This window comes from Taudactylus pleione, unplaced genomic scaffold (genome assembly GCF_031769625.1).
Source record: "Taudactylus pleione unplaced genomic scaffold, aTauple2 ptg000634l, whole genome shotgun sequence".
Lineage (NCBI taxonomy): Eukaryota > Metazoa > Chordata > Amphibia > Anura > Myobatrachidae > Taudactylus > Taudactylus pleione.
Genome location: NW_028285036.1, coordinates 2,266,059 through 2,289,393, shown reverse-complemented (window position 1 = coordinate 2,289,393; position 23,335 = coordinate 2,266,059). Strand labels below are relative to the sequence as shown.

Here is a 23,335-nt window from a genome sequence, read left to right as displayed (position 1 = left end):
TTCACATCAGTCCCTGCCCCAGTGGAGCTTACACTCTATATTCCCTACCACATGCTCACACACAAACACTAGGATTAATATTTTATGTTTGGAGCCAATTAACCTACCAGTATATTTTTGGAGTGTGGGAGGACACCGGAGCACCAGGAGGAAACCCACGCAAGCACAGGGAGAATATACAAACTCCACACAGGTAGGGCCGTGGTGGGAATCGAACCCACGACCTCAGTGCTGTGAGGCAGTAACGCTAACCATTACACCGTCTGTGCTGCCCGAAATCCCGATGCCTATCATTATCCCTACGCCGGGAGCCTGACGCCCGACATACTGAACGAAGTTAAGCTGGACGGCGGGCGTGGACAGCGGCGGGTGCGGACAGCTGCGGGGGGGGGGGTTAGGTTAAGGGCCCTTTCCCCTAGCCTGCCTAACTCTCCAGGGGGGGGTGCCTAACCCTAAATCTGGGAGGGTTAGGGTCAGGCTAGGGGAAGAGGGGTTTAGGGTAAGGCACCCCCGGATGGGGGTTAAGTTTAGGCACTTACGGGGGGGTTTAGGGTTAGGCACCCCTAAGGGAGGGTTGGGGGGGAAAGGGTTAGTGTTACTTACCTTAATCCCCTGTCGGAATCTTCACTGCTGCCGATCTTCCCCTGACATAGGTCCAGCGGTATTTCATACCGATCCCCTCTTATCTCTCTGTGGGGAAGATGTACTAAGCTTTGGAGAGAGATAAAGGGCCTGATTCAGAGCCACTCGTAAGTCGCAGCTCGTTCGCTCCGAGCGATGTTTGCCCAACTGCGCATGCGTACGGATCTTTATACGCATGCGCGAACCAGTCAGTGCGGCAGAAATTCATGTGCTCGCAAAATAGCGAATGCCTGAAAATATGAGTGACAGAATGAGGCATATGTGGGTGGTAACAGGGGAAGGTGCTTGAAAACGGGGAGTGGAGATCCGATCGCAGGCGTGCTTAAAGGTCAAAACGGGCGTTTTATGTGTGTGCATAATTAAAACAGCAGCGTCATTGACCACGTCACTGGATTATTTTATAGCCAGAACTGCTCGCAAAATTGAGGTAGCAAAAACCAACCACAAGCAGTTCATACCCTGTTCGATGTACTCGATTAATCTAATAAATAGCGGACATGACGTAGGATGCGAGCGGACAGGGGGCGTAGTTTCCCAAAAAACGACCGCAATTTTTGTTCGCTCGTTCAGACCTAGAGGCGTGAACAGACCGCAAACAGCGAACGGTTCATTTGAATAGCCACCCCTATTTTCTGGACGAGTGAGCGCAAATAGCGACCGGCTCTGAATCAGGCCCAAAGTACCAACCACTCAGCTCCGGTCATTTTGCAAACACAGCCTGTAACATGGCAGTTAGGAGCTGATTGGTTGGTACTTTATCTCCATCCACTTTATCTCGCTCGATGGCTTAGACGATCTCCCCCGGTCTGTGTTAATACACAGGGCTCTAAGAAAACCAAATAGCCTTCGCTAAAGGGATTATGGGCTCAGTTGAGTATTTAGCAAGCGAGTTCCGAGTTCTGCGACTCCTTCCAGGCGTTTGCTGACTTCCCGCGGGGAGAAAGTACAATGCCCATGTGCATGGCTCATTAGCCCATCGCTGGCAGAGGAGGAGGCCGCCACTGGACCTTGCCGTAGAGGGACGTTATGTTAAATACCGGCGGCATATTTGTGACACTGAACGAAACAGTTTGCCTGTATTTAGTATCGTTGTTCAATGGAGCTCCCAGACTTGTTCTATTACTGAGCTGTTTCCAATTGCAAATTGCAAGAGGATATGCTGGCACTGCGCGGACCCCCGTGTTTTGGTTTAGGTTCTAATTCATCATCATATTTTGGTTTTGGTTCAGTTTTCGATTCCTTAAAAATGTATAAAAAAGATCGATGAAACAGCTAAAATAATGTAATTTGGACCCGTTTACATGCAACCAAAAACCCAAGTTCAATTTTTAAATCAGAGTTCCAACGTGACTACAGAACCGAACTGGGACTTCATTCGACTCGGAGACGGAGTGTGTTTCGTATTTCGGGAAAACCGAACATCTGTAAAATAAATGTTAGTAATAGTAATATACTTTACAAATGTGATACGTACATGTACCACCTTATCTACATCTAGCCTCCTTGTGCGTAACACAGCGCCTCCAGCCGCGACATGCCGTGGCACAACTCAGTAGCGCTGAGCGTATTTTCGTGCCACTTTTTCCCTTAAAATGCGTTTTATTTGCCCAGCGATGTGAATAGGTCGCACAAGCATCTTCCGCTGAATAAAATGAGGATGTAGTTATTAGTTAAGAAGAAATGAAGAAATCCCGGAATCGGAATGCCACTACCTGGCTAGAAGACCAGCGCCGGAATACCGACAGGAGGTGACCGCCCGACACCGGTATCCTGACAGCCAGGATGCCGAACGTAAGTATAGCGGGGCTGGTTAGGACTTAGCCGCACGGGGGTGTGTGTGTGTTAGGTTTAGGCGTCACTGGGGGGAGGGGGGGTTGTTTAGCTTTAGGCTAGGGGAGGGGGAGGTTAGGGTTAGGTACCCCCGGGAGTGGGTTAGGGTTTGGCACCACTGGGTGGGATGAGGTTTAGGCAGTAAGGAGGGAGGGTTAGGATGGGGTGGGTGGAGGGTTAGTGTTAGCATGTAGTAACAGAGGGTTAGGGTCAGGGGGGTCAGGGGGAGGGCAAGTATACTTACCCGACCCTTGTCGGGATCCCGAGCATTTTAAGAGAAAAAGTCGCACCGAAACACGCTCGGAGGTACTGAGTTGCACGGCGTTATGTGTAACGCCACTTGTAGCGCACGGAGAATAGATGTATGTGGACACATCTGTATTCCCTTCTTCTATTCCTGTCTCCATTCCTGCAGCCAGCCCCTATTCCGAGCAGTTACCAGTCTGTACTGGCTGATATCACCGTCTCCCGCTCTCTGCTGATGCCATCACACAGCGCTCTAAGTATTGGGCACATCTGGGGCCCAGTCGCGTTTGCTAACATCGCTGCCCCCGTTGCTACTTACTTCCCTGCAACCAAGTCTGTGCAGGATTCTTTGCAGAATTCTGGAAGTGACCAGTGAACAACATCTATACGGTCTCCTGGGATAACATTCCAGGAAAGTTAAGCCCAGAATAAAACAGATGCAAATGGTTTATATTAGACGAGGTAACGTTATTTGCAGCTAGTAACCTGGCCCGGTGAAAATAAGGGACCAATAAATCTGAGAGCTAGACAATACGCTCTGCTGGTAGCTTTACGCCGTCGGACCTGCTAAATACATTTACACTGAAAGACCGAGGACGTGGGACCGTGAAAGCCTGCCATTTCCCTCACCATCTGTTTCCCTGTCCCCTCCCTCCATTGTCTCCATCTATTTAGCTGCAGGAGAGCGTACAATACAATTACACACTTTAACTCCTATCAGAAAGGGCTAACACTGCCTCAGTGTGACATGAACACGGCTTACATAACAGCACCGCATGGAACAGAAGCCTCCGCTAAAATTAGCAACACGACTGTCACTCTTCAGGGAGGGGATAAGCCATGCTGTTCTTACACTGGCACATATAATAAATAATACAAGTTACAGGAGAGGTAAGGGAGTTCAACTATGCTATGCAGGGGTAGAGCTGATCACACACATACAGTATGGGGGCAAATGCAGCTACACCCAACTGCTCCGGCCCTTGGCACAAGGAGCCGGTAGACTGGGGACCGTTAGTGAGGCCTGAAGATGGCGCCATGTACAGTAGCGCACATCTGCGGTCATCGCCTGACCACATTTACCAACATGTTCCATATTTATCTGATTTTTGTGATTATTGGCTTATTAAATCTATATAGGTATTATCACTGGAGTTTTATAACTAGATGGGCATAATTACTGCCATATATATATATATATAGCTACACGGGCATTATCAATTACATTATAACTTACTGGACATTTTCTATCATTTATTATGACACTATCTATCAAAGATATTTATCTATGGCCATTATCACTGGCATGTTACATCTGGTTGGTCATTACTACTTCCATGTAATAATGTATTTATATCTTTTAATCCCAAGCTACTGACACAGAGCAGTGGCGTAACTAAGGGGGGTCTGGCAGGGCTTGTGCCCTGGGCGCCATTGGACAGCACTACACAGTAACAAATACTGCGCCGGGTAGTACACTCATACTACCCAGCAGCAGTGTGTTTGTTTTGGCAGCAAATGAGAGTCAGACAGACACTCATTGACTGCTGCGCTGCGCCCACTGCCAGAGCCCTGATGGAGCTCACTCATGGGCTCCATCTTCCGGCTCCCGCAGTGGGTGATGGGAGAGACGTCATGACGCCATGATGTCTCTCCCATAGTGCAGAGCGGGCCGGCGCGGAGGACACAGGAGCAGGAGCCGGGATTAAGGTAATTGTTTTTTATTTTTTATTGTGTGTGTGTGTCTTTGTCTGGCCCAGCTGGGGGAGGAGGGGTCACTGCATAGAGGGGGCTACTACTAAGGGCACTATATCAGGGGCACTGCATAGGGGGAGCTACTACTAAGGGCAGTATATAAGGGGCGCTGCACGGGGGGACCACTACTCGGGGCACTGCATAGGGGGGTCTACTACTGGGGACACTATATAAGGGGCACTACTGGGGGCACTGCATAGGGGGACTACTACTGGGGGCAAAATATAAGGGGCACTATTGGTGGCACTGCATAGGGGACACTATATAAGGGGCACTTCAGGGGGCACTGCATAGGGAGGACTACTACTGGGGGCACTATATAAGGGGCACTGCATAGGGTGGACCACTACTGGGGCACTGCATAGGGGGGACTACTACTGGGGCATTGTATAAGGAGGACTACTCGTAGCACTGCATAAGGGGGGCCACTACTGGGGGCACTGCATACGGGTGACTACTACTGGGGCACTGTATAAGGGGCAGTGCATAGGGGGGACCACTACTGGGGCACTGTATAAGGGGCACTACTGGGAGTACTGAATAGGGGGGACCACTACTAGCGGCACTGTATAAGAGGCATTATTGGGAGCACTGTATAAGTGGTACTACTGGGGGCACTGTATAAAAAGCACTACTGGGGGCATTGTATAAGGGACACTACTGGGGGCACTGTATATGGGTGCATTACTGGGGGCACTGTTAGAGGGGCACTACTACAGGGGGCACTGTATAGGGGCACTACTACAGGGGGCACTGTATAGGGGCACTACTACAGGGGGCACTGCATAAGGGGCACTGGGGACATTGCATAAGAGGCACTACTACAGTGAGTATTGCAAGAGGGCCACTACTACTTGGGGCATTTAGGTGTATATGGAATGGAAAGGAATGTTCCCAGAGTGACGAGAAACGGTGGTGTGTCATGTTGCCCCGCCCCATGTCCCTGTGGCCACACCCCTTGTGGCTTGTGGCCACACCCACTTTTTCTCACCACACACACCTACTTGGGGGGTGGGGCTCTGTTTTTTATCTTGCCCTGGGCTCCATATACCCTAGTTACGCCACTGACACAGAGTATTGCTACTGGGCTAAACAGTCCCAATTTTTAAATCAGACATTGCCAAGTATGAAATACATCCTCATCATTATCTAAGGACCATACATGGAGCTTATAGTAATATCTAGTGTACTGACAAGCACGTAGTATTATACAGTAATATGTACAGTGCAGTGGAAGGCGCGGTGTTTGCCGCACATACTTACGCTGTGATTATACACAGTCTCTGTCTCATTCTGTAGCCGCTTTACTTCCACCTCGCTGGCGTCCTGGATTCTCTGCACAATCTCCATGAGAGCGGGTCCTCCCCCCCGGCTTACGGTGCGCAGTTTGTCCTCTAGCTGGAGTACGAAGGCCTCGGTCCGCACTACTTGGTCTCTCAGTTCCTCCGACTCCTGGTAACACGGTAACACAAGGAGCGATTATAATACATAAGCCACGGACATTTCTGCTTTCACATTACTATGCTGCCACATTAATACTCTACAAACCTGAGATTTAAATGCAGTTGATAATAAACTACTTTATATGGTGATCTGCATGTTATTAAATGTCGCCAAGTGGGTTCTTTAAGTTTCCCTAGATTCTCCAACGGAATCGGTATGAAAGGCGGTTGGATTCCCGGCAGCGCCTGGCCGACAACAGCAGAGTTCCCGGCAGCGGAAGCCCGACAGCGCTGGAAATCCCGATCGTGGATAGGTAAGTATTCTCTAACCTAACCCCCTAACCCTCTTTAGGGGTGCCTAACCCTAATCCCCCCTCTAAGTGCCTAACCCTAACCCCCCCTTCCCCGCTGCCTAAACCTAAGTTCCCCGGGGGGTGCCTATCCCTAACCCTCTTTAGGGGTGCCTAACCCTAACCTCCCCCCCAAGTGCCTAACCCTAATCCCCCCTCTAAGTGCCTAACCCCCCCTTCCCAGCTGCCTAAACCTAAGTCCCCCGGGGGGTGCCTAACCCTAAGTCCCCCCCGGGGGTGCCTAACCCTCCCCCCCCCTAGCCTAACCCTAACCCTCCCGGGGGGGGTTTCTAACCCTAAGTCCCCCCTGGGTGCCCTAAACCTAACCCTCCCCCCCCCCCGCCCCCGTGGCTGTCCGCTTCCCTTCGATCAGGATGCCGGGCGCTGGTCTCCCGGCGTCGGGAAATGTCAGGCGTCTACATCTAGACGCCCGGCATTTCATCCCTCGCCGGCATATGACAGTCGGGAAGCCGGCTGCCGGTATTAAGCAGCCGGCTTCCCGATTGTATACCTCTCCAACATGTCACCAAAGAGAGATATTTTAGCTTGTAGTTATCTGGGCACATAGCCATCCGGAGAAGTTACGCCAACCGCTAGCTGGACTAATATGGGCCATATATCTACAGCCCCGATTCCCCATTCTGCCGTACCCGCACACACTGCACAATTTCTGGCTCAATTTCTGGCTCAGAGAGTACTTCAGATCTCTTTAACAGGTTCCATAGGTTGGGAATGAGAGATCGCACGGCACACCAGATCCTGACCTCCCAATCCGACCCGGACGCAACTGTGTACACAGTCTCCCAATATCTATTTTCTGAATAGTTTTATATTTGTATTTCCACCGGCCAATAACAGATCTCTCTATCACTGTTGATAACTCAACCATCCACCCTGCCCCACAAGCTCGCTGCATGGTGTCATCCTTGACTCTCAACTGTCCTTTGGGCCTGATTCAGACTCACTCGCAAACGCTATGCGCACTGCACATGCGCGAGCCCCAGAGCGAGTGAGAAATTCACTCGCTCTGGGGCTCGATACAAACGGGGCGGCTGTCGATGTTGATCGACAGCTCGTCCCGTTTTGTAGGCGGGACGGGGGGGTGGCTCGCCAAACGGAGGCGGGAACGCCAGCCGTTTGGGGGCGGCCCTACTGACATCACGAGCAGGAAGCTCACTGGGGCTTGCGGGAACGAGACCCTACCACAAGGGTCTTGTCGCAAGCCCGATAGTCGTGACCATCACCTGGCCGCTCACAAAAGCTGTGGGTCAAAAAGCGGACGCTATATATATATATATATATATATATATATATATATATATATAAAGTCCAGTATTAGTCCACACTCACGTCTGAAAATCCAATTGCTGGGGTAAAAATTTTTTTAAAAAGATGAAATAAAAACTCATTTTAGAAGACTGGTGAGTGCACCCCCTTTGTTCATATTTTATATATATATATATATATATATATATATCTATTATATATATATATATACACACACCAACTTCCGGAATGCGAATATGGCGCTAATCTGAAGATGGCGTTAGCCTGTTGAAGTCTATGGGCTACACTTCACATAATTAACCAGCAGAGGGTCCCCCCCACTTTGCATAATTAGCCGGCAGAGGTTCCCCGCTGTACATGCGTTGCCGCCATCGCGCAGTAGCCCCAGCAGCGCTCCGGGCACATTGCAGGGACGGGCTCCTTTTGCAGCCATCTCCAAATGCCCTCTGCAGGACAGGTGGACGCATCTTATGTCAAGGGGCAAATTGGGGGGCAACTTCCTATTACAAAGATGTGCACAATGAAATGGCCAATTGGTTGAGGTGTAAAGTTCAGTCCGCGTTAGTAATAACATCTTCTGCATCCCGGCTGAGAGAGCAGCAATGTGGGGGTGACTGTGGTTATATTCTCCTGGGATATCCACCCTGTGAACTGGAGCCAACACACTTTGGAAGATCTCAACTCTTCTCTGTTGCGGCTCTATACGGCAGATTTAAAAGCATTCTAATAACATTCGCAGCAAAATATATTTTATGCCGCTCAGACATTAATTACAGCAGCTGTCTATATTCCTTCAGTCTCTCCGTATTGTAAGGTCTTAATTATCTCTGAACTCATCTCTTGTCAGAAGATTACACTCTAAAAAGCCTTTGAATTAGTGCGTTAGCTCCTTCTACCCCCAACGGGAATTAATATTCTGCTCCCTTCAAGTGACAATTGCCGTTTTGTCGCTGTGGGAATTGTAGGATCCCGCTCCTCTCCTGTATCACAACGTAATATAATCCGTCAATCATTCCAGTGCGGAACAATCAGTGAATTGTGATTGGCCGGGAAGGATTCATATATTAAGCTGCTATAAAAAGAAAGACTCTTTGCAACACGTTTGGATCAGTGCCCGCCATCAATCTGCGGCCTCCTGGTTCACATGAAACATTATAATCGTCGTTTTTATAGCGCCAACCGCTGTACAGAGTATGGGTTGTGCAGAGTTGCAAGATGGCCATAATTACACCCGCCCTCTCCTCTATTTTAGCTTACAGCATCGCAACCATCTTTTTTTCGGTATACGGAAAGATGGCGCTTGCACAGAGGAGGGCACAGACACTAGCACGGTGCCAACTTTCCGAATGCATTGCCAGAAAGATGGCTGCACCGCCGTGGGCTAGAGAAGAGGAGTGGGGGCAGCAGTAATGGACATTAGCGAATCTCTGGGTGCAGGGTGGGCGGGCGAGAAGGGCCCCTGGACCCATATGCAACACACACCCTGTACCCATTATAGATACGCCACTGAGGGCCTGATTCGTGCAATGCTGAACGCAGATACCCGAAGGTCGGGAATCTGCGCAGGTGCCAGACCCAGATTACACATGTGCAGTATGGGTCTGTGTGATGGCACGCTGTCAGTGATTGACAGCCTGCTGCCTTTTCTGGGTGGGGAGGGGGCGGCGACGGCCCACGTTTCCCAAAACGGAGGCGTGTCACCGCCATTGAGGGAGAGTGGAGAGGCCAGGATCTCCGGCGGCTGACAGAGGTTTCCTGGCCTCTTTCTCTCATTTGCGGCGGCCGGCTTGTGTGACCCCCATGATCACTCAGCCGACCGAGGATCGCGCAGATGATCCGATGATGTGTACAAGGACGCAGCTTGGATCATTAATGCAAGCAGGAGGTGTGACGCCCCCTGCTGCATTACCATATTAGTAAGGACAGAATTCCATCCTATGCTGAATGAGCCCCTGAGCGCGCACTTGCACCACCTCTATCCCTGGTCAAGAGTCTAATCTGAAAGAGGGCGTATCTGCGCATACGATTAACTCTGAGTTGTCCGCAAGTCCATTAACACAATCCCGACCGTCCTTTGCCAGACTTTACCACCGTGTGAACCAGTGGCGGTTGCAGGGTGGGAGCTGCAGCCCTTACCAAAAGCGCCAGGGAGGGTTCTCCAAACGCTGTTGCCGGGGAATGGTAACCTGGGTCTCTGTGTGATTGAAATGCGCGCCAGGTTAGCCCACTCCTAGACCCCTGTTTCTCATGAATCTAAGGGTTTGATTCAGCAAAGAAAGCAAAGTAGAGAACGCACGCACTTGGCCAATGTTTTTGCACTGCGCATGCACGAACCAGCCAGTGCGACCAGGTCATGGTACGCAAACTACCGGTACATGCAGTGTGTACGCAGACACTTCCGATATTGATTGACAGGAAGTGCCGTTTGTGGGTGGTGACGGGGGTGGTCAGGCAAACGCAGGAGTTATAACGCCATTATAGGGGCGTGCATAATTAAGGCAGTGCGGCGGCATATGCAGCCATACTGTAAGTTGTACACAGGAAGCGGCCAAAATCCTGCTGCAGGTCAGGTCAACCACTATTGTGTGTATGGGTCCGATGGTTTTCGATGTTACCGATGTTTACGCTATCTTACGTACTGATCAGGCTTTGAGTAAAGGGAGATGGGCGGCTTAGTATGGGGCTGGGCGTTTGCATCTTGTGCTGAGGTCTCCGTGCGTATGCATTGATTAGCATATCCTCGCAGCGGACGGGTGCTTGCGTCTGCTAGCGCACGTTCCTTGCTGAATCAGACCCTAAGTCATAAGACGCATACAGAGCAAGCATATAGCGCAAAAAAACCCCACTTGCATTCAACTCTGCATCAGCTGTACAATGTCTGTTTATAAACAGGAATCCCTGCACCAGAAGAGCTTACTATTACCCCTTTTACACCACAGCTAAAACCCGGGTTATTGCAGGGATAACCCGGGTAGCTCCTTGGTGTAAAAGGGGACAGGGTTGGATTCCTGGGTAGAGTGACCCAGCAATCCAACCCGGGTAACTTGCAGGGTTTAACACGGGAATAACCCGTGAAACCCTGCAGTGTAAACGGCGGAGATCCGGGTCACGGTGACCCGGCTCCGGTGTGAACTGCGGCAGCTCAGGAATATCGTGGGTCGGCACCGGGGAAATCCCGGGTCTGATCCGGATTGGAACCCTGGGCCTGATTCAGAGCCGGACGCTCTGACCAGAGTGCTCGCTCTGAATCAGGGCCCTCCTACCTGAAAATGGAGCGGCCTCTTGGACGCTCGCATAGCTGTGGGTGACCACCCACAGCTATAGCGAGCGTCCATGATGATGGTCGCGATGGTCAAGACCATCGCGACCATCGGGCTTGCGACGAGACCTTGCGGTAGGGTCTCGCTGCCGCAAGCCCAGGAGTGATTTTGGCTCTATCAGAGCCAAAATTACTCCCACTAGTGATGTCAGTGGGGCCGGACCCAGACGGTAGGCGTTCCCATGGGAACGCCTCCGTCTGGCAGCCACGCCCTGGCACGCCCACCAAAGGGGGCGTGCTGTCAGTCACCATCGACAGCACGCCCCCTTTGGTGCGAGACCCGGAGCGACAGCTTGGCTGTCGCTGTCCGGGTCTCGCGCATGCGCACAACGGAGCTCCCTCCGTCGTGCACATGCGCATTGGGGTAACATCAACCCGCTTGTGAGCGTCCTGCGCTCGCGAGCGGGTCTGAATGAGACCCCCTGTACCAACCACCGGGTCAGACCCGGAATTTCGGTATAAAAGCAGTATATCGCAGCCACAAACACACTGAGGCAATTAACCTACCAGCATGTTTTTTGGACTCTGGGAGGAAACCCAAAATGATTCACCGCCGACATGGGGAGAACATATAAATTACACACAATGCTCGGCCGGAAATCTAATGGCTCAATGCCGTGGTGCATCGATGCTAACCACTGTGCCGCCTCTCAGGAGTAAATGGCAATCAGCGCACTTATCTTGCCTCTGCTAGGGAACCAGACAGCGATTCCACATGGGATATTGATTTAAGATTTAACAGCAATTGAACAATAGCACAAAACAGCTTCTCAATAATGCTTTTTTTTCCCCCAGGGGAGGAATTAGGGGCTGAGCTCATTCGCAGACAGACGTCCATGTGTTAGATTACAGTAACCCTTAATGCGGCATAAATTGTGGATCTGCGACATTCCAGACTTAACGGTATCGCGGCTGTTTATTGATATTCACAGTCGGGTGCGTTTGATGCGATTATGGAGGTTTCTAAGTGCAGAAATGCCCATGTAATTAAACTATTGATACTCGTTACTGGTACTAATTTATGGCCTAAGGGCCTGATTCAGAGCCGCTCGTAAGCGGCCGCTCGTTCGCTCCGAGCGATGTTTGCCCAACTGCGCATGCGTACGGATCGTAAAGCGCATGCGCGAACCAGTCAGTGCGGCCGAAAATTGTTTGTTCGCTAAATAGCGAATGCCTGCTATTTTGAGTGACAGGAGGAGGCGTATGTGGGTGGTAACAGGGGAAGGTGCTTGAAAACGGGGAGTGGAGATCCGAACGCAGGCGTGCTTAAAGGTCAAAATGGGCGTTTTAAGGGTGTGCATAATTAATACAGCAGCGTCATTGACCACGTCACTGGGTTATTTTATAGCCAGAACTGCTCGCAAGATTGTGGTAGCAAAAACCAACCACAAGAATAGCGAGCAGTTCATACGCTGGTCGATGTACTCGATTAATCTAATAAATAGCGGACATGACTTAGGATGCGAGCGGCCAGGGGGCGTATTTTTCAAAAAACGACCGCAAGTTTTGTTCGCTCGTTCAGACATAGAGGCGTGAACAGACCGCAAAAAGTGAGGGTGGAAAGAACGGTATTTTGGAAGACGATCGCCTCTGCTTATTGCAGCTCAGGTTACCCGGTCAGAGTACCAGACTATGCCGGCGGCCTGCCCCTCACCTTCATATGTAGTTGCTTTATGCCCTCTGAGTGATGGGTCAGCTCCGTTACCTCTTCCTGTAGTTTTAAACGCTGAGAAAACTCTTCCTCGTACCTGTACAAATAAAGTAGTTTTACAGCAAGCAAATAATTATTCATAGTAAATTAAGGCCTAGGGGCAGGTGTATGAAGCTCTGGAAAGTGATAAAGTGTAGAGTGATAAACGGCCAGCCACTCAGCTCCTAACTGTCATGTCACAGGCTGTGTTTGAAAAATAACAGTTGGGAGCTGATTGGTTGGTCATTTATTACTCTCCAATTTATCACTTCCCAGAGCTTCATACATCTGCCCCCTAGTCGCGTTATTATGGCACTTCCGCCCCTGACCACTGTTCCGTCTAAGCAGAGCTGTCTGGGAATTATAGCGTTAAGAACCTCAGTGTGGTTTCCTCATTACATTTGTTTTAATTAACTCATCGTTTTCCAGATGGTTTATCTTAGAGCACAGCTGCCCACTTTCCTGGAATTTTCGGGAGACTCACAAATTTGGGGGGGGGAAAGTTCTCCCATGAAATGGGTGGAGCAAGGGACGTGATGAGGCAATTTGAGATAAAATATTGTAATTGTGGCCTCAGGACGAAAATCGGTTAAGGTCGCTGCAAGATTTTGGATTAAGGTGGAGATGTATCAAATTTTGGATAGGGATAAAGTACCAACCAGTCAGCTCCTACCTATCATTTTACTGGCTGTGCTAGAAAACTGAGAGAAGCTATAGGGTTGGTACTTTGGACCTCATTCAGAGGCGGTCGTTAGATGCAAGGGGTCGCTCTGAATCAGGGCGGCTGCTTGCATCCTGAACGGCCACCTCCTTGTTGATAGCTAAGCTGTGGGTTACCACCCACAGCTTAACGACCGACCAGGTTGATGGTCGCGATGGTGATCACCATCGCGACCATCGGGGCTTGCGACCAGACCCTAAGGTTGGGTCTGGGCACTCGTAAGCCCCAGTGAGCTTTCTGCTCTGATGGAGCAGGAAACTCCCCACTGACATCACTGATGATGTCAGTGAGGCCGCCCACAAAACGGCAAGCGTTCCTTAAGGAACGCCTCCGTTTTGGAAACCACCCCCCCGGCCCGCCTACCAAAACATCAACATCGACAGCCGCCCCTTTGGTAACGAGCTCCGGAGCGACAGAGTTGTCGCTCCGGGGCTTGCGCACGCGCAGTGCGGCCGCTGCGCATGCGCAGGACTAACCGTCGAGTCGGTAAGGAGCGCATCGGCGCTTGCGACCGACTCTGAATAAGGTCCTTTATCTCTCACCACTTAATCTCTCTCTTTCCAGGATTTGATTAATCATTAATCTCTCATCATTTTGGTTTTGAAGCCTTTTTCCCCTGCAGAACAATTGCATTGTGACCGTGAAGGCGTGAGAGGTCCCACACACACGTGGGCTTGAAGAATAACACAGAAAGATGTGGATGCAGGACACAGCTAAACATTTGTAAATTCCTGAAATACAACTTTCATGAATAGGTTCCTTTGTCCCCTGAAATCACAGAACGTACAGCGCAACCAGCCACCGACCTGCCAGAAGCTATTACCCTCTTCCTTGTTTGTGTCCAACCTCCGGCGACTGACACAGACCCGGCTCAGTGAGGCAGGTTGGCGGAAACTGGCCAGGTATAGAGGATTGGAGCTTTTTTTGTTAGAGCGACAACGTTTTTAAATCGTTGCAAAAGTGCAATTTATCATGTATTTAATTTTAATACTGTGATAATTATTTTAGCAATGAAGAGACCCCCCTCAAACAACAAACAAACAAAGGGCCTGATTCAGAGGCGCTCGCTCTGAATAAGGGTGTTTTTAAAAAAAAAAAATCCGCCTCCAGGCCGCTCGCATAGCTTGTGCGGGCTGCCAGACGATGGTCGCGATTATCGCGACCATCGGGCTTGCGACGAGACCCTTGCGGTGGAGTCTCGTCCACCTCAAGCCCCAGTGAACTTCCTGCTCTAATAGAGCAGGAAGTTCACTACTGACATCACGTGTGATGTCAGTAGGGCCGCCCACAAAACGGCAGGCGTTCCTTCGGGAACGCCTCCATTTGTGCAGCAACCTCCCCCCCGACCCGCCTACAAAACGGGGTGAGCTGTCAACATCGACAGCAGCCCCGTTTTGCTGCGAGCCCCGAGCGAGTGAAGTTCTCACTCACTCCGGGGCTCGTGCACGTACAGTGCGCACTGTTCGACCATCGACCCACTTGTAAGCAATATGCGCTCGCGAGCGGGTCTGAATCAGGCCCAAAACCAGCTAACGGTGCACATTGTTGAATGTATGGTGGGGATGTAGTTATGTTACCAGCGGAATGCCGGCTAAGGATATATGATAGGCGTCGAAATAACGACGCCTATCATAATCCCAAAACCGTAATCCATGACGACGCGAGCCCGAACCAGGTAAGTCTGTGGCGCCAGTTCTGTTAGCCGCAGGGGAGGGGGAGGGTTAGGTTTAGGGCAGTTAGCGTCAGGTTTTGGGGGGGTTGTTAGGGTTAGGAACCCCCAGGGAGAGGTTAGGGTTAGGCACCCCTTGGGAGGGTTAGGTTTAGGGAGCGGTAATGGGGGATTAAGGTTAGGCACCCCCAGGGGGGAGGTTAGGGTTAGGCACTAGGGGGGAGGTTAGCGTTAGGCACCACTAAGGGGGGATTAAGGTTAGGCACCCCTGGGGGGGAGGTTAGGGTTAGGCACTAGGGGGGAAGGTTAGGGTTAGGTACCACTAAGTGAGGGTTAGGGGGGGGGGGACAGGGGAGGTTAGCATACTTACCTGCCTCTGTCGGGATTTCCATCCTGTCGGGCAGCCGCTGTCGGGATTTGAACCGCCGGCATTTCAATCCCATTCCGTATGGTGGTATTGGATGTTAGGGCACGCTAAAACTGTGGCAGGGAATGCTGGGATATGTAGTTCCACAGCAGCCGTATGGCCACATGTTAAACACCAGTGAACATAAACAGAGCAGGGCCTCAATTTTGCCGGTGATGGTCTTCACATGACCCTTGTATCTGTGTGTGTGGCCGGGACATGGAGGTACAGCCTCTATAACAGCCCCCCCCACCCACTCCTCTGACCTGCGGTCACTCAGATAAGGCGCAGTCTGTCATGTGTCACGTCCCTCACATTAACCTGTCTCTTTTACCAGAGAATATCTCGGTTTGATCTCAAATCCTGGCAAATAAACATCTGTCAGGAACATGAGCGCTAAAAAGACAGTACTCTGGGGTAGACGTAGGTAACTTGTGTTTCTCCAGCTGTAGATGGACTACAATTCCCAGCATTCAGATCTATTTCACAGGGGCCTACCTATCAAGGTAATTCCATTCTCAGAACATTTTAAAGGCAGAATTGAGTGACAGCCCTATATGGGGTATGGGGGCCATTTATCATGACAGGTTTGCGGCTTATTCCTGGAGAACACTCCTTTTCAGGGGGACACCCGCAAATATTAAGTATCACCCCAATGTATGAAGGATATCTCCGATATCTGCTGTGGTCCCTGCTGTGGTTTCTATGGGGGATGCGATGCTGTCAGATTTACCAGGCTGAAAGATGACATAAGTCGCTGTAGCCTACGGGCCACATATCGCACACGGCGTATGTGTGGTCAGAAGACCGCCCATGCGCAGGATCCCCGGCTGAAGAGACCGCAGTGACTGGAGCCCCTATCCCTGCATGTGCTTTCTCATACATCCCAGCGCTATGATGGCATCCTGCAATGCGATCATGGACGCTAATATCGCCCCCAGATCGCATTGCAAGTGAGATTATCAATAAATATGCCCATTATATAACCGAGGTATCAGCACTCTCTCCTGCGTTCAGCAGAGCAACGCCGCTTGCAGCATCTGTCCCCTTAGGTTTCTCTGGGGACACGTTACTGGGGCTATTTAACAAGAACCAGGACGCTTGTCCCCGGTACCTAATGCCCTAATCTGACGGTGGCATTAGCCTGATTACCTCTATAGGGGAAGCCTGACAGCAGGGGGATCTGGTCATCCCTCCCCGGGGGGCTGGAGCTGTTTGCAGGACACGTCTTCGTTGGAACGGCTGGATTTGAAAGAGCTGTCCCAGCAACGTTAATTTTGATAAATAGGAAAGTAATTTTTGTGGCATCACGGTAAGCAGTGATATATATATTTTTTTTTTTAAAAAATTTTTATTTTTTTTTTAAAGAAAATTGATAAATGGCCCCACAATATCCTAGCCTTGGGATAAGCTTGGGTGGTATGTGTAGTATAGGCTGCATAAGCAGATCAATAAGGGGATAACCCATAATACCAGCACAGGCAGCGTAATGGTTAGCATTACTGCCTCACAGCACTGAGGCTGTGGGTTCAATTCGCCCTACGGCCCTAACTGTGTGGAGTTTGTATATTCTCCCTGTGCTTGCGTGGGTTTCCACCGGGTGCTCAGGTTTCCTCTCACACTCCAAAAATATACTGGTAGGTTAATTGGCTCCCAACAAAAATGAACCCTAGTGTGTCTGTGTATGAGCATGTGATAGGGAATATTGGCACGCTCTGAATGAGGGCCGGGCTCCATTTTCATGGAGCGTCCTCCTGGACGCTCGTATAGCTGTGGGTCACCACCCACAGGCTATACGAGCGTGCATTGTGATGGCCGCGATGGTCGAGACCATCGCGACCATCGAAATTGCGAGCCGGAGCCTGCGGTGGAGGTTTTCAACCGCAAGCTCCGGAGTGATTTTGGCTCTATCAGAGCCAAAATCACTCCCACTGACATCACTAGTGATGTCAGTGGGCCGGCTTCTGACGGGAGGCGTTCCCATGGGAACGCCCCCGTCAGGGAGGCACGCCCCCGGCACGCCCACCAAAGGGGGCGTGCTGTCAATCAACATTGACAGCACGCCCCCTTTGATCGGACACAACGAGCGAAGGACTTTCCTTCGCTCGTCGCGTCTGGCGCATGCGCACGACGGAGCTCCCTCCGTCGTGCGCATGCTCAGTCCATAACATCGACCCACTTGCGAGCGGACAGCCGCTCGCGAGTGGGTCTGAATCAGGCCCATAGATTGTAAGCTCCACTGGGGCAGGGACTGATGTGAATGGACAAATATTCTCTGTAAAGTGCTGTGGAATATGGGTGCGCTATATAAATAACTGGTAATAATATCTTAATGCCAGATCCACCACTGGGGTGACAATACATTTATTGTGATCTGGTCCAGATGACTACATGTACATCCTCAGTAACTGCCAATTGCTATTGCTCCCTAGATAAATCCTCGTACAGTCACTCTTGGGGGGGGTATGTTTCTCTGTGATGGGGCCTTGTGTGCTGAGTGGACATTTAGCAATATTTGTTGCAACCATTGGCTGCAGACAAAATACAACCTTGGACATCACGCATAACAAATCTGAAGATGGTTTCTACATGGAAGAGACTACCAGCTGAGGTGGTGGCTGTAATCTATTGTAGGGAATTGTTTAAAACTTAAATCAATTTTCAGTTACAATGCAGCTTCCGTAATTACACCTCTGCAAAGGACCAACGTCTCCACAGTGCAAAGCCTCAGATTCAGGAATAGATTGAAGAGATCATTTAGTGCAACATTTCTCCAGTCCGGTCCCTAAACACCCCTAATAACCCTTTCACACCGATATTTTTACCCTGGATATTGCTGGGGCAAGCCAGGTCAACCCAGGTCCTTTCTCTGTATGAAAGGGTCAACCTGGGTCCAACTTGCCGGGGCCTCGAGTCTGGTTGCTACCAGGGTTATTCCCGGGACTAAATCGCCTGCTCTGTGATAGGTGAGACCTGGATCATGGCTAAAACCAGCACTTTTCATTACCTCAACTTTGTGTGCCCCCCAAAAAGTCCCATTTCTTATGACAGACACTGTTTTCCGGGGCTGACACTGGGTGAAAGGTGTCGACACGGGAATAACCCGGAACCAAGGGGCAGAATGAAAGGAGTGTAAGAGCTTTGACCCGTGTCCAACCGGTGTACGATAACCTGGGAAAAGTAGGGTCGAAGTCCCGGCTTTGGTCTGAAAGTGGTGTTACAGTCCAGGCTTTAAGGATATCAATTCTTGAGTACATTTTTTGTTTTGTTTTTTCACTTTGATTTCACCCTCTGTGCTCAAGCATGGCTATCCTAATAACCTGGGATGTCAAGTGGAGTTGGGAAGCAGTGGTTACTTTAAGGTCATTTAACTTATTAAACAGGAAGAGCCAGCAAACCTCACAATTCTTTATTGTCTTTAATAATGTTTAGATCATTTACAACACATTTATGTGGAAGGCGGCAGCGGGGTATCAGGTTGGCAGAAATACGGGTTCGTAATTTGTTGCTTAGGGTCTCATTCTGAGTCCTACGCGAGTCCATATGTGGCCAGATCTAGGGAGTTTTCGCAAACTGCGCATGTGTGGCGGGCTGCGCACACGTGTTTGTGAACTTATGATTGAGTTGTGCACATCTCAGTCTGTTCTCTGCGGCCGCTGAATGGGGGGCGGTCCTGGGGGGCAGCTGGACGGCAGCAGTGGGAACGCACGCAGCAGAATCATTTTGCGGTGTGACGTGGGCGTGCAGCCGGTCTTACGCGCTGTTCTGACTTGTGCGCATGCAAAGACGATGCCAAATTCAGACGGATGTCCTGCACCTAGCACGTGGCCGCTCATTGCTGGTGGAAGCGTGTGGCAGCGCGGTTGCTGGGATGCGTATGACTCAGAATACCGACGTATAGTTGCATTAGCATTCCGTAGGCATTGGACATCCGAAATTACATTTGCATTGCACGCGACTCAGTACGTGGCTCTTATCGTGCCCCCACAACCTACTCACAGTGGAAGCAGCGACGCTGTGGGCTGCACCACGGGGATACTTACTTTGCTTGGGCCATGTGGATATTTCTACTTCAGGGTCCATAGGGTATCCACAGGATACCTTGGGGTATAGGTGTGACGTCAGTCGCAGGGCACCAAAGAGTTAAGCTTTCAGCCTCCCAGGATGCACTAGGTCCCCCTCCTATACCCCGCCCCCAGGCCAAGGCACCTCAGTTTAGTTTGGTGCCCGGCCGGAGTCGGGTGCACCTGTTGGAGTGGGGGCTAGAAGAGCCCCTGAAGCTTATTCTTCATGCAGCTGTGGCTGCACAACTGGATGAACAGCATGGACAGTCAGTCCTGACGTCCATGCTGTCTTCCCTACACCCCGCCGGTACCAGAACGCCGGTACTGATCCGGGGATGCTGGTGGGCGTCTGGGGTCACAGCTAGCGGTGACCCCAGATGCTCCGGACCATGGCCGGATTCAAGGGGGACAGAGGTAAGCAGCGGGGTCCCGCGGTGGGTCCCCGCTGATCACATGGTCCTAAGTCCCCAGGCAGGGGGCTCCCTGGGGACTGGCTGCAGCGTGGAGCCAGGCGACCAACCTGCGCTTCCACTACCCCCTGGGACAGCGGACCGCAGCAGAGCGGTAGCGCTGCGGCGTCCCAGGGGTTAAATGCATGCCAGGGGAGCGCGCCTTCCCTGTCTCACAGCCGGCGCCTCCCCCGCTGCACACAGCCCTCTCTGCACTGTGCTGACTGGTCCTGTGTCAGCGCTCCTCCCCCAGGCCAGCTTCTCTCTGCTCCTCGGCGGCCATCTTCTCTGCAACGCATGGTGAACGCTGCTGGAAGTCTGGAAGGAAGCATCGTGGTCTGGGTCCCCCCGCATACCTCTCCTCCGCTGTGGCTCAGGTCTGTGTATGCAGCGCTGTGTCCTACCAGGCCCTGTGTCTGTGTAGTTGAGTGATCAGCGCTGTTAGTGCAGGAATTGTTATTTCTCTGCATTGTATGTGACTGTGCTAGCGCTGCCTGTAACTATTCTTCACTAAACTGTCAGCTTTATTACTGTCCCTGTTCTTTCTGCTAAAGCCCTTGCGGTGCGGTGCTGCAGGGTGGTCTCTCGCCTATTTAATACTTAATTGGTGAGAGAGGTCACATACGTGGTGCCATCATGTCTGAAAGTGATTTTCCCCTCCGGCTACAGTGTACCACGTGCAAAGTACCGTTAGCGGAGGGGGAGGGTAGCGCGGAGGGCCTTTGCCGGCAGTGTTGTCCATGGCGCGGCCTATTACGGTTACAGCACCGGTACAGGAGCCGCCCTGGGCTTGTTTCGCTCAGGCGTTAACAGCTTTAGTGGGCCAGTTAGCTCCGCAGCCCGCGTTTACTCCGATGGGTTTGTCCCAGCAGTCTGTGGTGTCGTCACCCATGCAGGGGTTCCCACGACAATTGGTGGTACCCCACAGTCTCCCTATTTCCCCGCTCCCGGGTTCTCAGGAGCCAGCGTGGGTTAACTCCCTGACGAGTTCTTTACAGCACTTGTCGGATGTATTGCAAGGGGAGTCTGTGATGCGGCCTCATAAAAGGCCGGTGGCGTCTCTGTCCGCTCCTTATGAGGATGACGAAGGGACGTCTGATGATGGGGAGATTCTGGATCCTTACGATCAGGAACCTTTCCATACTAAGGACGCTGATGCTAAGTCCAAAGTATATATTCCTGGACTTATTCGGGCGGTCCGCACAGCCTTGGTGATTGAGGACGAAGTTCCCCCAGCGGCTAAATCTAAGTATGCCTTTTTCAAAGATGTGAAGGGCGATGCCACAGTCTTTCCTCTTTCGGGTCAGTTGGTGGACCATTTAGAGGAGGCGTGGAAACAACCTGGCAAAAGATACCAGCCGCAGAGACGCCTGGCGGTGGCTTATCCGTTCGCGGATAATTATTTTGCTAAGTGTGAATCCCCTCCACAGGTGGATTCTCACGTGACCCGTCTTGTCCGTAGTGCCACATTGCCGATGCCATCCATGTCCTCCCTTAAGGATGCTACGGACCGCAAGGTAGAAATCTGCCTGAAGTCCGCTTATTCCCTTGCAGGGGGGGCAGCACGGCCGGCTATGGCCATTTGCTGGGTTGCCAGAGCGATGGAGCGCTGGGCGGATTCATTAGAGGCTTCTTTTGAATCCGACTGTCCGGCCGAACAAGCGGAGTTGATTGGCAATCTCCGTGATTCGGCCACCTACATCAACGAGGCGGCTCTAGACATTAGTACTCTGGTGTCTAGAATTTCTTCAGCAGCGGTAGCTGCTCGTCGCACCTTGTGGCTGCGATCCTGGAAGGCGGACGCAGATCCAAGAAAGGTCTGGAAGCGTTGCCGTTTACCGGAGAAGTTCTCTTCGGTCCGGATCTGGATAAGATTGTGGCCACGCTGGCGGCAGCCAAATCTGCTTGTCTCCCGTCGGCCGCTGCTCCTTCTGGTTCTGGACCATCGTCCTTTCGGTCATCTAGGGCCCAGGGCAGGCCCAAACCACAGTCGTTTCCTCGACAGGCTGGCCCTAAGAAATCGGGCAAGCCCCGGAAACAGGCATGGAGTACCAGACGTCCGGCCCCCAAGCCAGATGACAAGCCTGCGGCCTGACGGTCCGGGTCTCCCCTTGGGGGATCCCAGGGTGGGAGGCCGCCTGCTGCAGTTCTCCCGGTGTTGGTCGTTCACTACGACAGACACTTGGGTTCTGGAGGTGGTCTCTCACGGGTACGCCCTCTCCTTCCGGCACAGACCCCCGGCTCGATTCTTCACCACGGGTCTACCATCAGACCGGAACAAGGCTACGGAGCTGCGGAAGGTATTGCACACTATGCTCCAGGCTGGAGTTATAGTGCCTGTTCCATTCTCCCAGAGGGGCCAGGGTTTCTATTCAAATCTATTTTTGGTACAGAAACCCAATGGGTCATATCGTCCGATTCTCAACCTCAAAGCACTCAACAAGTCTTTGCGGGTCCCGAAGTTTCGGATGGAGACCCTACGGTCCATCATTCTGGCGCTGGAACCTGGGGACTACATGGTGTCATTGGACATACAGGACGCTATGGTGGTCATGGCGGCTTCTCTGCGGCTGCAAGGAGTCCGCATGTTGCCGTACTTGGACGACCTGTTATTGGTGGCAGGATCTCCAGAGCTCCTGTTACACCACTTGGACCTGACCATTGCACTGCTGCAACGGCACGGCTGGCTAATTAACTGGCAGAAGTCCACTCTAATCCCGTCTCGGAGGATTCTGCATCTTGGAGCCTTATTGGACTCGGGACAGCAAAGGATCTTCGTGACGGAGGACAAGATCTCTGCTTTACAGTCAAGGGTGCGCAGTTGTCTGCACAGCCGCCGGGTGTCCTTACACTCGGCGATGAGGTTACTGGGCTCCATGGTGTCGGTGTTCGACATGGTGGAATACGCCCAGTTTCACTCTAGACCTCTGCAGCACCTGATCCTGTCCAAGTGGAACGGGCTGCCTCAGTCTCTGAAGTTCCAGACGATTGTGCTCACCCCGGAGGTTCGCCTGTCCCTTGCGTGGTGGTTAAAGATGACCCACCTCAACAAGGGACGTCCGTTCTGGGTTCCAAATTGGGTCCTGTTGACAACGGACGCCAGTCTTCGAGGCTGGGGAGCAGTTTCGGGTCCACACTTGTTCCAGGGCAGGTGGACACCGACAGAAGCGGAGCTTCCAATAAATATCTTGGAACTCCGTGCGGTCTTCAATGCTCTCCTGCAGGCACAGCGGTTTCTCCAGGGTCACCCGGTGCAGGTCCAGTCGGACAATGCTACCACCGTGGCCTACATAAACAGGCAAGGAGGAACTCGCAGTCGGGCGGCTCTCGTAGAGGTCTCTCGGATCCTGGTTTGGGCGGAGCGCAATCTTCCGGCCATATCAGCGGTCTTCATCCCGGGAGTGCTAAATTGGGAGGCGGACTTTCTAAGTCGCCAGGACGTTCATCCAGGGGAATGGTCCCTGC

General features: G+C 51.7%; 1 protein-coding gene across 4 annotated transcripts in view; it reads right to left on the bottom strand.

The window, feature by feature from the left end:
- LMNTD1 (lamin tail domain containing 1) overlaps window positions 1–23,335 on the bottom strand; it is a 149,314-nt gene that overhangs the window by 86,511 nt on the left and 39,468 nt on the right. For 3 of the 4 annotated variants that reach the window (XM_088454809.1, XM_088454807.1, XM_088454808.1), the window contains exons 5-7: window positions 19,401–19,426; window positions 12,526–12,619; window positions 5,737–5,925 (exon numbers count right to left, since the gene is read on the bottom strand). In XM_088454809.1, coding sequence (XP_088310935.1) covers window positions 5,737–5,925; window positions 12,526–12,619; window positions 19,401–19,426 — 309 coding nt within the window. The remainder of the gene's footprint in view (window positions 1–5,736; window positions 5,926–12,525; window positions 12,620–19,400; window positions 19,427–23,335) is intronic. The other variant, XM_088454810.1, reaches the window with a different exon arrangement.